The 14,760-nt window shown below is 33.5% G+C and overlaps 8 protein-coding genes across 8 annotated transcripts; 5 read left to right on the top strand and 3 right to left on the bottom strand.

Moving 5' to 3' along the window:
* Nucleotides 1-220: 220 nt before the first annotated feature.
* On the bottom strand, nucleotides 221-1,042 carry NAEGRDRAFT_52534 (uncharacterized protein; the record flags this gene model as incomplete). The annotated part of the gene is made up of 2 exons (XM_002671895.1): nucleotides 221-834; nucleotides 892-1,042. The coding sequence occupies 2 exons, from the start codon at nucleotides 1,040-1,042 to the stop codon at nucleotides 221-223; spliced, it is 765 nt and encodes a 254-aa protein (XP_002671941.1).
* A 212-nt stretch (nucleotides 1,043-1,254) lies between these two features.
* NAEGRDRAFT_60894 (uncharacterized protein) lies at nucleotides 1,255-2,893 on the bottom strand (the record flags this gene model as incomplete). Its single annotated transcript, XM_002671894.1, has 5 exons — nucleotides 1,255-2,031; nucleotides 2,078-2,222; nucleotides 2,276-2,586; nucleotides 2,639-2,724; nucleotides 2,860-2,893. The coding sequence occupies 5 exons, from the start codon at nucleotides 2,891-2,893 to the stop codon at nucleotides 1,255-1,257; spliced, it is 1,353 nt and encodes a 450-aa protein (XP_002671940.1).
* A 672-nt stretch (nucleotides 2,894-3,565) lies between these two features.
* On the top strand, nucleotides 3,566-4,588 carry NAEGRDRAFT_52532 (uncharacterized protein; the record flags this gene model as incomplete). The annotated part of the gene is made up of 1 exon (XM_002671971.1): nucleotides 3,566-4,588. One exon carries the CDS (start codon nucleotides 3,566-3,568, stop codon nucleotides 4,586-4,588), a length of 1,023 nt encoding a protein of 340 aa, XP_002672017.1.
* Nucleotides 4,589-4,784: 196 nt separating this feature from the next.
* Nucleotides 4,785-6,908, top strand: NAEGRDRAFT_59311 (uncharacterized protein). The gene has a single exon (XM_002671970.1). The coding sequence runs from the start codon at nucleotides 4,912-4,914 to the stop codon at nucleotides 6,886-6,888; it is 1,977 nt and encodes a 658-aa protein (XP_002672016.1). The 5' UTR covers nucleotides 4,785-4,911; the 3' UTR covers nucleotides 6,889-6,908.
* A 387-nt stretch (nucleotides 6,909-7,295) lies between these two features.
* NAEGRDRAFT_72937 (uncharacterized protein) lies at nucleotides 7,296-8,441 on the top strand (the record flags this gene model as incomplete). The annotated part of the gene is made up of 1 exon (XM_002671969.1): nucleotides 7,296-8,441. The coding sequence occupies one exon, from the start codon at nucleotides 7,296-7,298 to the stop codon at nucleotides 8,439-8,441; it is 1,146 nt and encodes a 381-aa protein (XP_002672015.1).
* A 37-nt stretch (nucleotides 8,442-8,478) lies between these two features.
* On the bottom strand, nucleotides 8,479-10,212 carry NAEGRDRAFT_72936 (uncharacterized protein; the record flags this gene model as incomplete). Its single annotated transcript, XM_002671893.1, has 2 exons — nucleotides 8,479-10,064; nucleotides 10,116-10,212. The coding sequence occupies 2 exons, from the start codon at nucleotides 10,210-10,212 to the stop codon at nucleotides 8,479-8,481; spliced, it is 1,683 nt and encodes a 560-aa protein (XP_002671939.1).
* A 694-nt stretch (nucleotides 10,213-10,906) lies between these two features.
* Nucleotides 10,907-12,562, top strand: NAEGRDRAFT_59310 (uncharacterized protein; the record flags this gene model as incomplete). The annotated part of the gene is made up of 1 exon (XM_002671968.1): nucleotides 10,907-12,562. One exon carries the CDS (start codon nucleotides 10,907-10,909, stop codon nucleotides 12,539-12,541), a length of 1,635 nt encoding a protein of 544 aa, XP_002672014.1. The 3' UTR covers nucleotides 12,542-12,562.
* A 564-nt stretch (nucleotides 12,563-13,126) lies between these two features.
* Nucleotides 13,127-14,591, top strand: NAEGRDRAFT_72934 (uncharacterized protein; the record flags this gene model as incomplete). Its single annotated transcript, XM_002671967.1, has 2 exons — nucleotides 13,127-13,600; nucleotides 13,653-14,591. The coding sequence occupies 2 exons, from the start codon at nucleotides 13,127-13,129 to the stop codon at nucleotides 14,589-14,591; spliced, it is 1,413 nt and encodes a 470-aa protein (XP_002672013.1).
* Between the last annotated feature and the right edge of the window lie 169 nt (nucleotides 14,592-14,760).

The following is a 14,760-nucleotide window of genomic DNA, read 5'->3' as shown; positions in this document are numbered from 1 at the left end:
AAGGGTTTTTAAATACTTCAGCAAACCTAAAGGTTCATCATAAAGGAGCTCTTCTCATTGGTACGAATTTTAATATTAATATTTACGATTACAGTTATTTCTAAGGTTGCCTCAAGTTCAATGTTGCTTTCTTAAAACATCTATCAAGCTCTTTTGATGCTCCTCCTACTAAATATAATCTACACCAATATAATTTACAAAATATTTAATAGTACAAAATTTATTCTTGTGGTTGAGGAGCTTGTTCTTCTTCCTTATAGATACCACTGTTGACAATCATGATATCAACAGCTGGTTTGTATTGTTCATTGACTCTAATAAGTTCCAATCTTTGTAAAAATTCCCATCCTCTCAAAACACGTCCGAAAACAGTGTGCTTACCATCAAGATGAGGAGTAGAAGCCATAGTAATAAAGAATTGAGAATTGTTAGAGTTTGGACCCTTGTTGGCCATAGCAAGACAACCCTTGAAGGTTTCAATACTCAAATTTTCATCATCAAAGCTTTGTCCATAAATTGAAACACCACCAGTACCATCACCTTTAGTGATATCACCACCTTGAAGAACAAATCCACGAACAATTCTGTGCAAGAGTGAACCTCTGTATCCAATTTGTCTTTCATGAGTAACTAATGAACGGAAGTTTTCAACAGTCTTTGGTTGTTCATTACCGAACAATCCAAGAACGATACGAATAGGTGGATTTCTCTTTGATGGCTTACCAACAGCAATATCAAAGAAAACTTTATCGGTAACTTCAACGTTAGCTGGATATGGAAGACCTTCTTCAGTCTTCTTATATTTACGTTCACCGCTGAATGTGAATACCAAGCCTATAAATTATTATTGATGATGATCAATCAAATCATTTTACACTATTACACACATACCTAGTAAAACAATGAAAGCAACTAAAGCACAACCGAACAAAACAGCGAATCTGAAAGCACTATCTTGTGGTGCTGTGACTTGTTCTTGGAGTCTTTCATATTTCTTCTTCTCCTTTTCTTTTGGATCTTTAACCCTCTTTTGTGGTGGCATTTTTTTACAAACTTTTGGTGTGAAACAATGCTCAGGTGTGTGAGGTTAATCAGATGACGTGTACGACTTCTTCTATGAAAAAGATTTGTTAAGAGTACCAAGAACATCCCATAAAACGATAAACCATTACCAGCACGTATTTAAAATATGAAACACATTTTCAAATTTACAAATGAAATTATGAATAATTTAATGATATACTACAGGAATGATTATTTTTGTTCAGATGGAGGCACTCTTTCAACAAGGGCAACACCACCAAGACCACCAGCTGCACAGACGGAAAGAATTGCATATCTCTTATTACTTCTCCTCAATTCATTCATTGCTGATGTCAAAATACGACCACCAGTTGCACTGAAAGGATGGCCAAGAGAAATTGAAGATCCATTTACGTTCAATTTTTCAGGTGGAATAACACCAAGAGCCTTACTCTTACCAAGTCTCTTTTGACAGAATTCATCACTAGCAAGACATGCAGTGGTTGACAAGACTTGAGCAGCAAAAGCTTCGTGAATTTCAAACAAATCAACTTGATCCAGTGTAACACCTGCACCATCCAAAACCTTTGGGAAGGCTAAAACTGGAGCAAGAAGAAGTTGTGGATATGGATCAACGGCAGTTGTAGCATATGATGAAATTCTGATATCTGTTGGATAACCCAATTCTTTGGCTTTCTCTTCACTCATAACTAATACACAACTAGCACCATCAGTAAGAGGGGATGATGAGGCAGCAGTGACAGTACCAGTCTTTCTGAATACAGGTTTCAATTTACCCATCTTTGAAACATCACTATCTTCACGAATAAGGTTATCTCTATTTACAATTTTACCATTCTTCAAACGGACTGGAGAAATTTCTTCCTCAAATTTACCTTCACGTCTTGCCTTGGCAGCATTCTTATGAGATGCAGTGGCAAATTCATCTTGTACATTTCTTGTAATCTTATTCAAATCGGCCATTAAATCAGCATGATAACCCATAGTCTATAATTTAAATGTCAACAACATATTGAAATAATTATTAACATACCTTTCCAGTTGATCTTTCGGCAATTGCAGGAGCAGTTGGAATCCAAGATAATGGTGATCCTGCATCTTTAAAGAATTGAATTAATCCCTTCATAGATCCTTTATCCTTTCCATAACTGTATTTTCCGAGAGCTAATGTCAAATTTCTAACAGTAAATTAATTGAAAATAAATTCATAGTTCATCAAATAAATACAAACCTCGGTAAGGCCATTTCACCATTAGACATAGAGTCACTGCCACCAGCTACAACTACATCAGCAGCACCATGTTCAATCAATCTAATTCCTTGTAAAATTGCTTCAAGACCAGACAAACAAGCTCTACTGACAGTCACACCAGTAATTTTCTTTGGTAAATTTAAATCAATGACAATTTCTCTAGCAACATTTGGTGCTTTAGTATTTAATACAACATTTCCCCAAATAATTTCATCAATAAGGTTTGGATCCAATTTTGTCTTCTTTAAAAGTCCTTCAACAGCAGAAACTCCCAATCCAATAGAATCAACCTTTAAAATTGTATCAAATCTTCATTAAAAATCCTCATCACTATCAACCTACCTCCATTAAATCTCCAAAAGCTTTAACAAAAGGTGTACGGGCACCACATACAATAACTGCTTTTCTCTTTTTTTGACTATCGGACACTGATGAAGTTTCATTAAATCCAACAAATGATTCATTTAAAAGAGTTTCCTCCTTCAAAGATGATCCAAATTGATGTTCTCCATTACTACTATTCAATGATGAAGGAAACAAGTGTTGTTGGAGCACAGACATACGTCTTGCTGAAGACGAGCTTTGAGTTGATTTCATTTTTTCCGTTTGTTATTTGATGAAAATATTTTCCGTTCGGCATTAAAAACTCTTCATAAAATTGCGAGATGAAAAATGCAAGCCTTCGATAGTGTTAGTCGGGATGTTGAGAGAAGTAATTTTGTAAACGAGAAATAAATAGGAGAATATTTAATTCAATGTAAGTATTGAATTAAGATTATTAATTGAAAACTAATTTAATGAAATGTTTAAAAGAAGAACAAATTGATAATGATTAAATGTAAACTTACAAAAAAATGTGTCTATCAGAAAAGTGTTGTTTTTACTTTATTGTGATGATTGTTGCTGTGGTGGGCATCATCACAATGGATTTTAGTATTTTAATGTCGGAATCATCGGGAATATATGCAATCAAGGAGAAGAATGAAACAAAATTATTCGAGACGAGGAATGGACCTATTCAATTTCATACTTTAAATTATGAGGGAAAATCCAAGTCGGAATCGAGAGAATTGTTCTTATACATGTAGGTTTTAAATTGGTGGATTGCCATATATTGAATTAAATCATAGACATGGAACACCAGGAGGCTATGAAGAAGGAGCTAATTTTATGAAATCATGTCCAAAGGATTGGATTGTTGTTTCACCTTCTAGAATTGGATATGGTTTGACAAACTATTCCAGAATCAATAAGGATGAAGTTCGTGCAATGAGATTTTATTTTCCTGTCGAAGAAAAGTTTTCTCCATTGATTAATGCTTTTGATATTACCAATGTTACACACATGTTAAATATTTATGAATTGGAATCATTGAAAGAAAGAAATTCATCTTCACCACCTTTATTGAACTTTTTGATTGAGAGAAATGGTGAAATGATGATTGATTTAATGAATCATCTCTTTGGAAGTAATTCAAAATTTAATATTATTTCAGTTTCTGGAGGTGGACCATTTGGAATGCACATTGCTAAAAAGTACCCAAGCAGAGTGAAATCTCTGCAATTAATTGCACCTGTTACGAGAAATTTAATGATTGGAAGAGGAGAATCACCAAAGAAAATTTCAAATCTTGTGAATTTAATGAATGAAAAACAGGAAACTAATGAGGAGATTATAGTATCCAAGATTGGGGACCAAAGCGATGATTCAAATTTGAAGAGTAAATTTTTGGGTATGGATGTAGAGGAGCCAAAGCCATTTAATGCCAGTATTGGATTTGGTGCTTTTGCTATGGATCCATCTGTAATGTTCAGAAGTCAAAAGCCAATTTTAAAGTTGATGAGCTATATGGTTGTAAGATTGGTAAAGTTCTTCCCTGATCTAATTCTAAAGTTCTCCGTTGTCAACACTGAACCAGAAATGTTGGACATGAAATGCCTCGAGAAGACTAAAATCACATTTGAAAAGTATCAATTAAGAGAAGGACTCGAGTACAACATTGCCACAATTCACAATAAGAATATTGGATACATTACTGATTTGCTTCTCTTTTTGCAATTTTCAAAGAGTAAGAAGGACTATTTACAATCCATCAAAACTCCAACTCTCATCCAGGCCAGTATTTTCGACAAGACTGTAGATTATGAGGATCAAATCATCTACGCATTCCAACACCTTCCAAATAGTAAGCTCGTTACTTATGGAGATTGTGGTCAATTATTCTTTGCCAATCGTATTGACAAAGTATGTCAACACATTAATGATTTCATTCAAAAGCATACTCCTCAGTAAAAGGACCTGTTTATTATTGAACAATTGTTTTGAATGTATGAAAGATTCTGTAATATTCATTCAATAAAAGTTTATGTTCAACTATGGAAAAAATTGATTGAACATAAAAAATGAAGAATTTCATTCAACACACATTTTCCCATTGTCAACGTGCACATATTTCCTGCCACCACAACAATATTAAAGGAACCATACTCAGAGCAGGACAGAGTATCCTAATTTTAAATCATCAAGAATATGGATTCGGAAGATTGCAAACTTGTTCGGAATATCATCAAAGTCTTTCATTATTGAATGATGGAAATAATAATATTGAAAATAATATGGAAATGTTGTTGAACAAGTTTATTTCTAATAGTAGTATGGAATTTACATCAAGTAACAATGCTAAAGAAAGGGATGAAGTTGAAATTTTGAGAGCACAAATTAAAGAAGCCTTTGGTAATCGTAGAGGTATTGCAGTTATTTTGAATTATTATTATAGATTGATTGATTTATTGATGGATTTGAAGGAAATTGAACAAGCCAAGGTGGAATTGCAATATTGTATTGATGTTACTGTTGACTTTTTAGGAGAAAATCATATTAGCATGTTTAAATTGAGGGAAAAGTTGGCACTGATACATTTTTATAATAATAATATGATTGAAGCATTGAAAGAGGTTCATAACATGTACTTTATGGCCTATAATTTGGTTGAAGCTCATGATGATCGATTCCCTCTTGTGAAGGATTGTATTTATTCTATTAATTATGTTTCATTCTATATTGATTTCTTTTATGGAGTTTTCAGTAATTCAGAAATGAAAAATTCCCTATTCAAACTCTATACAAATGGAACAGAATTGAGTAGTCAATTAACTTTAACCTCATTGGCTTCTCAATTTCCTGAATGGAGAAGATATGAAATGGCAGAAAGATTTTTATATGACAAGTTGAAGAAGGAGGAAAATGTTCTAGCCAAGCTCACACTCACAAGCTACAAATCAGATACAAAGGCAGAGATTAGAAAACAAAAGGATTCAATCTTTGAAATAATTAAGAGAGTTGCACAATTATTTGAATCTGAAAGAAGAATCAAATTAGCTATCTTGCAATATGAAAAGGCTCTCACTAAAGCCATTTCATTCTACGGCAAAAATTCAATTCAAGTCGGAGAAGTTTTATCACCTCTATCCTCTCTCTGTAATTTGGCCGAAAAGTATGAACAAGGTTTATCGTATGCTAAAAGAGCTTGTGTCTTGCTGAATGCCATTCCAGACAAGCTTAACAAGAAAAATCCAGAATATGAAGTGAAATTGGCCAAGGCTCTGATTACTATTGGTGAAATTCACTCCAATGCTGCTAAAAACCTTCCACCAGACGATATTCAACCATACATTGATGCAGAAAAGTACATCTCAGCTGGTATGAATATTGTAGATAAGCATTATGGTAGAGACAATCCAGTTTGGATCTTGGCTGCCTACAGTTTGGCAAGTAATTATGATTTACTTTGCTCATGTTTGCAAGAACAAGCCATGAATGATAAAGTTGGACAAATGGGAACTGAAAATATCAAACAAGAACAACAAGAATTGGACAATATTCAAATTGAACTCTCTGAGGAAAATCAAAAGAAATTGGATGAATGGAGGGAAAAGGCCAATAATTTGTTTGAACTCATTCGTGAAGTTATAGAAATGAGTCCAAGCAAGTATTTGATAAATATTCCTTTAACAAAGGGTTCAGTTGAAGTTGAAGAAATTATGGGAGAAGATACCAGAATGTTCAGACAAACAACACTCAACAGTTTCCCACCAAATCCAACAACTATCAATGAATTGTACCTTTCCAGCAGAGAAATTCACTTGACAGGTTCAGTAGACTCAGGTATTCAGCATCTCCAAAATGCAATGAGACTTTTCGAACAACAATATGGAAATGAATATCTATTCGAAAGAGAATTTGCCTCAACAGAATTGGCAAATCTTTTCAATCATAGTGGAAATATCGATGAAGCCATGTCATTATTGGAAGCAAGCTTACAAAGAGTTGAAAAGGCTCTCGGAAATGAATCTAAACTCTATCAAGAAGTTTCTCACGCCTACAAGAATATTTCCTCACTCAAAGGACTTTCAAAAGATGAAAAAGAAGAACGATTCCAAAAACTCTTAGAAAAATACGACAAGGAAATGGATCAAGCCAAACATGAGGTTGCAAAAACCAATCAACAAGTTTCACAAACCTTAAAACCAAGCTCCTCTTCTGGTAGCTCAATTATAACCAACAACAAATCAAAGAAAAAGAAAAAGAAGTAAATTCATTACTATTTTTCCAATTCAATGATTCTTATCTAATATCACGTACTAACAATGTAGTAATCATCAGTGACATTGCATTTAATTTCACCGGAATAGTATATTATATCAAGTTATGGAAATATTCAACTCATCCCAATTGGGAAAATTAACAAAATTTAACTGTGCCAACAGGTGTATTCCGTCTTCTTATTCGTTAAAAACGGAAAATTTAATGGCGAATATACCTGTAGGGTTGTCCTTTCTCTCTTCTTGTTTCTAATAATTACCGTACTGGGAAGAAACTTGATCAAATGAAAAAATAAACTTGACATTGAAATTTTGAGTCAATGAAAACTGAAGCAAGACATCAGTTTCGTTAAACTCAATTTGTCAAGCAAAAGTGAAAAAGCCCTCATAAGAAAAAAATGTTAAACATTCTACACCACAATGCTTCTTCACCATCAGCAGCAACAACCTCGTCCATGAATCATCAGCATGTGAGCTCTGCATCGCTGCTGTCACCCACCACTGCTACTGCTTATCAACAACCTGCCAATTCGACCACATCATCTGTGGCAATCGTAACAATCAATAACAATGCTTCACCACGTGGTTCTCTACTTGTTGGTGGGAATAGTGGTGTGAATAGTGGTACTTGTCGATCATCATTGAATTGTGCTGATAAATTAATGCAGAGAAGATCAACGAGTGCAAATTCCACTACATCTGATTCTGATTTTGCCACCGTTTCAGAACTATTGAAAACTTACAATAACTTTGAAAGTTTTATTCAACAAAATGATGGAAAGCAAAGATTGAAAGAATATTTGGAATCAGCTAGGAATGATGAGCAATTGGTGTTTATTGAAGCTTTGGAACCTTGGTTCTCGAAAAATCCTAAAATTCAACACAGAATTAGTTCGTGTGATGAAGAGCTTGATGAGTCAGATTCGAGTGATTCGAACAGTGTTGGTTCACTGAATTCTAATCTGTCAAATGTAATGATGACTTGTTTGGAAAATGATGAAATATTTGTAGATAAATTAATGAATATCAAGGTTATTGATAATGCCACTGAGAAAGTGTTTGGAAATGTAGATATTCAACACTTGTCCTATCTTGACATTTCATTGATTGTAGTTGAAAAATTCTTGAATGATGATTCTCAATTCGAATTAAATGTTAGCTCCAAAACTAAGGCAGCTGTTAATAAGGCAGCAAAGGAGCAAGATGAATCAGAAGCAAAGAAAGTTTTAAAAACATTGTACCAATCTGTATTATCACAAATGAAAGAAGAGGTGTTCAACCACTTACGAAAGACTGAAGATTTTAAAATTTGGGTTCTCTCCAAAGCAATTGAATTCTCTCAGAAGGAGGAACAGAAATCTGTGGAAGAATTCCTGAAAGAAAACCACATGGATGAAAATTGGAGTTTATTCAAAAAGAAGAAACTGCTGGTAATGAAAGATATAAGAGACATGACAGAAGAAGACTATAAGAAATTAGGTGTAAAGAAACTTGGTCATGTGAAACGTTTGGTTAGAAAGACTGCTGAACATTTTCAAAAATAAATTGTAATATAGAACTAATTCAATAATAATTTACTCGTTAAAGTTTAGGTAATGGTACAGAGTAGTTACTAAATTCGAAATCTGTGTGAATATTGTGTTCATCAGTGGAAAGGAAGGCATTTTCTAAAAGACCACTTGGATTGAACATGGCTTTACATTGATTGTCAACCATGAGTGGTTCATTTTCCATTCCTCTTCCATTTCTTTCCATATCACACCAAAAACCTCGTTCTATCATTTGTAATTGATACTTTAGCGTCTTATAGTACTCCAGATATTCAGAATCAAGATGTTCCTGAATAATTGATGTAAACTCGTTGAATACTCTTTGATTGGTAAATGTTATGGATGCTTGCAGTTGTTTGTGGATAAGTTTCGAACGAAGAGATTCACTGCCATGTTGCTGAATGCATTTCTCAAGTTGTGAATTCAAATAGATGGTATTTCCACAAACTCCTCCCAATTTAAATAGTTCTATCAAATCTTTGATGTGGGATGGGAAATCATTCAGACACTCAATATTCTCAAAAATAGTTTTACAAAATGTGTAAGAGTTGGCATGTAAAATATCAAAATCTTTTTGACCATTCCAATAACAAGCCCAAGTTGACAGCTTGCTCAAAAGTGTTGTAATTTCATCGTTTCCTTTAACAACTTTAGCATCGAAAAACAAAACGTCATGGCTATAGTGCTTATTTCTCACTGTTGCAATACCAAATCTGTTCCATTCAATGTAGAATGGACCAATAATAATTGCCATTGCGAATCCTGCATATGGTATTCTAGCTGAAAGAAGATGAAGTTCTTCAGTTTTGTCTTCTTCAGGTAGTTCAGATATCATATTAACATAATCATTAATTTCATCCGAGTTCATTACCCTGACACCGATTTTAATTCTCAAAAAGCTGATGGTATTCTTATTTTCCAACAATACACTCTTCAGCAACCGTTGTGGATTTAAAAATTGATAGGAAAATCTTGCTTGAATGATCAAGTTTTGTGTGATTTCTTGCAATTGATTTTTCGAAATTGTGTTCAATCTCACATTCTTTTCAATTTTAAACTTTTCAATAATTTGTTCAATTTTTCCATAACAACAATTGTAATCTTGTTTTTGATTGATTTTCAGAGATTCAATATCCCAAGCAGGGCAATTATCATTTGATTGAGTGCTAGAATTATTAATGACAGTACCCGAACGAGCCATGTTAATTGGTGAAGTTGATTTGTAAGCAATTACTATATTTCTCATATCATTAAAGAGTTCTACAAATTCATTTGATGAAAGTGGATTGTTGTTTCCATTATCAACAGGAATAGGAGTTGCTGCTTTAATCATTGATCCTTCCCTAGATCTTATAGAACTTGTTGTACTGAGAACAGATCCGACATGTTCAGTTTCATCATCTACAATATTAACAGGTTTAAATGATCGAGATTTCCGTATTTCGTCTGGTGTTAATTTCTCCGTTTTCTTTTGACTTTCCTCAGCTTGTTTTGTTTTTAATAATTGAATATCAGCAAATATTGATTTGGCAACACCTGAAGGAATTTTAGATTGTAAATCTCCTTCTTGTTTCAATTCCATTAAAGAGTCACCATTCCACTTTTCCTTTTTCAATACTTTTTTAAATCACAAATAAATATCATGATGATGATGATGATGAAACTAACCTTTGATGATTTTCTTTTTGTAATTTTTCTGTAATAACCAATAGGCAAAATCTTCAACACTCCAATCTCTAATATCAATATCCTCTACATTATACATGTGAGTATCAGTCTTATCGGATGATACCGATTTAAAAAAACTTGGCATTTCAAATTTGTCAAACACTCGAGATAGGTTGATAGCAAATCTTCCAACAAGGATATGAAAATTTAAATTTTCTTATTTTTTGCAATTTTTTTTTAATCAAATTTCAGCACGCGGAAGTGGAAGACATTGACATTGTTGTTTGCAAAATCGTAACAATTCTGCAAGGAAATTGTAATCAGGAATGATAATCGAGATGTTTTGATAGGGAGGTAGTGTGGATACGTAATTTTGTTGAATGCTTGTAGGAAGATGTGAATAGGAAGGAATATGAAGATCGTTTGGTGGTTAGGGAGTTGAACTGTTCCAAAAAGCTCACGGATATCAAGATATTGCACACTGTAATCTAAATCTAAAAATCTTTTATTCTCCTTCAAGTTTTGGACCGATTCACAAATAAATCAATACACTCTCCTTTATTGGTGAAATGAATTTTGACCATCGAATTACAATCTTTGAATTTTCAATTAGGAAGGACAAATCATTACAAATATGAAATTAATTTATTTTCCAAATCACTTCCATTAAATATAATTAATTATTTAATTCAATAATTGAACATTACAAATTCTCATATTGGCTTGGTAGAAAATTTGATCATCAAATATATATTTTGAACTTTTTAAAAAAATATCATCACAAAGCAACAATGCCAGTCATTGAAGAATATGTCGAGGAGGAAGAAGTTATCACCATTGTTGGAGGTTTGAAAGAAGAAACAAAACCTGAGGAGATAAAACCAATCGGAGAATCACTTGATGCTGTGGTATTGAGTGATGAAGAATTGGAAAAACTTCTTGCTCCTCTTGAAGAGGAAACCAAGAATGAGGGAATGTTCAGAACAATTGATTTTTCCTTGTTGTGCATTGGAGAAGTTAGCGAATTTGTAAAAAAGAGAAATATTGAACTTGTCGAAAGAGACAATGTTGCTGTACCACATTTTAGATTCAGAATTCCATTGACCAAGAGAAGAAGTGAACAAACTGTCAAGTTGTCACTCTCTAAATTATTGAATTTACCATTGGATGCTTTCGTATTCTATTATTTGGTTGAAAAGAATCATCATATTTCTTTCGAAACTGGATCCCATCTTATTGAATCATACAATCCTTTCGTCGTTGCAAATACTACTTTAGGTTTAAAGGAATTCGAAGAATATAAAGCCAAAGTTTTGGCTCTTTCAAAGAATACTGGTTACTTTGATTTAGATAAAGCCGATCAAATCATTCAAGAAAGTGAAACAAATAAGACTATCGATTGGAGAGCAAAGAGCAAGGAAATTTTCAAATTGGAACCTTCTGCTGATGAATTAACACCTGAAGAAAATGAAAAGTGGCATCAATATTTTGTTGATCGTGTTGAAAATCAAAAGAAACATAATAAGTATGCAGAAGAAGAAGATGAGGATAGCTGCGAAACTATATTGAAAACTACATTTTCAATTATGAAGAATGCCCTCTCTGATATCAAAGATAAGTCCATTGTTGCTGATTTCTGTGCTCAAGCATGTGTAATTGATTTCAGCCCAGGATATATTGATGTTGGAGCTATTGGAAGCTTGGATACACTTGTTAGATTCCATTCTACAAAATCATATGAATGCATTGAGCTCAAATATACCTTCTTCCACAAGGCTCGTTATCATAGTCACGACTTTTTAACTAAACTCGATTATAGGGTTTTGCCATTGGCAACAAGCGATGCAGAAAGTTTGAAATCAATCCCATGGACATTATTCTTTGAAAATTATTTGGATGATGACGATAGATTCCAAGAAAGTGATTGGATAGCTATTGAAAAGAGAAATTTCAGAATTTTCTTGAAACAATTAAGAGAATTTAGAACTGTCATTCTTGGAAATGATACCAGATACTCAATTATTAGCGATTATCAATTGTTGAGAGCTATTTATTTCAGCTCTACAGTTCATAGTGGCGATACAACCCTTTGCAATGACGATTGGATTGGATACAGAATGAGAACCATGTGTGGTTGTCCATCAGAAGCAGATTATTCTTTCGAAGAACATGATTTTGATAAAGATATTGCAGATCAACTCAAAAGAATGAGAGAAGAAGGTGATGATGAAGATGATGATGATGAAAATTACGAAGATGTTGAAGAAGGTGATGAGGATGATGACTATGAAGATATGGATGAATTTGCTGAAGGTAATGCTAATGAGGTGATGAATCAATTCCTTCAAGAACTTGCCTTTGGTGGCCAAAAGAAGAAGAAGGGAGGAAAAGGTGGCGAAATGCCTCCAGGTTGCCCACAACAATAAATTATTACGCACCTTACAAGCAATGCTTGATTTTATTGAGTGTGGTGGTCGTTATTTGGCGGCTTCAGTGGCAAATATGGCGACCTTTACAAAAATCTGTATAACTTAAATTTTGCTATTAAAGAAATCCCTTACCTTATTTGTTTTAAGGAGTGTTACTGTTGTTTCCTTTGATGTTCTATTCAATAGTATTGATACATCTCAGCACGCTCAATGGAATATACCACCTGCCAAAGATACTATATTATTTAACAACATCATACTCTCCACTATTACATTACACAATAGAATAGTAGTAACAATGGTACATGGTTATTAACTAACTCTTACAACTGCGAGCACCAATATCGAATCGTTGATGGAATGGATAGTGGAATGTATTTGCCTCCTCAAGTGTTTGGAACAGAAAATACCTTAAAAGAAAAGCACGACTGAGGTGTTTGTTAGTTTTCCCCATTTTGAAGATACGATAAGAAGGAAGAGAAGGGACTGTCTTTAGAAACCAACAACAACAACAACAACACCAACTCATATTACCAAAGACCAAACCACCAGCAGACTGCTTTATACTTTCATGGAATCCTAATGAATCCTTCACAATTTTCCATGCTTAATGATGTGTCCAATGGTTTTAGAAGAAGCCTATCATTTGATAGTGTTAATCATCAAGCCTCAACAAATCTTGCAAATAATACATCATCACCATCACCTACATGCTCCACTTCTTCACCATCATCCAACATGAAACAGCAAACCATTTCATTCCACTCACAACCAAACAATGCACCACAACATGCTTTCAACATGAACAATTCGAGATTACGCCAACAACAGCAACAACAACAACAATTCAATAATAACAGTCCAACCATGCCATTATCTCCACATCCAATACATCACCAACAACAACAATCGCCAGATCAGGCAAATATTCAAGCCTTAATTAATATTGTGATTCAACAACCAGAGAATATGAGAATGATCAATAATACGAATAATGATTTAATGATGGAGTCATCTCCGGGCATTCCCAATAATGAATATGAATCTTTTAATAAGGTAGGTAAAAGCAATTTGGTCACTCTCATATTCATCACACACATGTTTAAAGATGCAAATTGATGATATCACATGTACAACATCTCCAGCACTTTCTGATCAGAACAATACTAATAGTATCAACAATACATCACATCATAACAATGTTAATGGAACTTTTGTTTTAAAGGAGGAAAGCTTGGATGATCTCTTAGAAGAAGGATTGAGAAAATATCGACATGTCAGAAAAGCAAGATCATTGGATGAATCATCAACATCTTTCACTAATTTAATGCTGCAGACTTCAAAACAAATTCCAACTAGTAGTAGAAATCAATTAATGGAAGAACCTGCAAGTCATAGAATGTTTGATCCTCAACTTAATCTACCATTCAATACATGCAATAATTATAATAACAGCAGCAGTATGAATAATTTATCAATGAATATGACAAACCCTCCTCAACATGTCAAAAACATGTTAACTCCACCAGAGATAAGTGAATTTTCTCAAAATCTTTACCATCAACGTGTCTTTATGAGTCAGAATCCATTGATTTCCAAAACACATTTACAACCATCCCAATCCTATCGAAGAAATTCAATGTTTGAAATGTCACAGACCAATAATTCTCTTTCTTCCTTTAACAATTTTCATCTAGGCAGTATTCCATCTCCTGATAATAATAATACCAACAATAATATGCAATATCAAGGAAGTGATTCGGATTCCAGCAGTAATTTCCAATTAACGACACCAAGTATTAGTGTAACCAATCTTTCAAATAATAATACAGGAAAAAAGAAGAGAATTACAATAACTAATAGTAACGTGCCTCAATCATTTGATTTTAATCAACGAAGAAACAGTTCATCATCAAACTCATCAGTGACATTTAACACGAATGAATATCAGGATTTTTATCATGGCATTCATGAAACACAGCAAAAAGATAAGAAGAGAAAAGCTCTGAAATTCACAGAATTTACTCCTAACAATTTGAAGCGTTGATAAAATTACAACAAGAGAAGAGATTATTCTTCCTCTGATTCTTCTTTTCTTCCACTCTTTTTAACTATTGCATTAAATGTATATGTAACTGGAACTGAATGTGATCCAACATCAATCTTTCCTGCTCCACTGTTTTCATATGTGAGTCAATTGAGATTGAAAGCTCAAA

Source organism: Naegleria gruberi (assembly GCF_000004985.1).
Source record: "Naegleria gruberi genomic scaffold NAEGRscaffold_57, whole genome shotgun sequence".
In the NCBI taxonomy this organism is placed as follows: Eukaryota; Heterolobosea; class Eutetramitea; order Acrasida; family Naegleriidae; genus Naegleria; species Naegleria gruberi.
Note: the sequence above shows the minus strand (reverse complement) of the source record. Positions and strands in the feature narration are given on the sequence as shown.

Coding starts and splice junctions, on each gene's coding strand:
- NAEGRDRAFT_59311 (XM_002671970.1), top strand. CDS start 4,912: ATGGAAATGTTGTTGAACAAGTTTATTTCTAATAGTAGTATGGAATTT.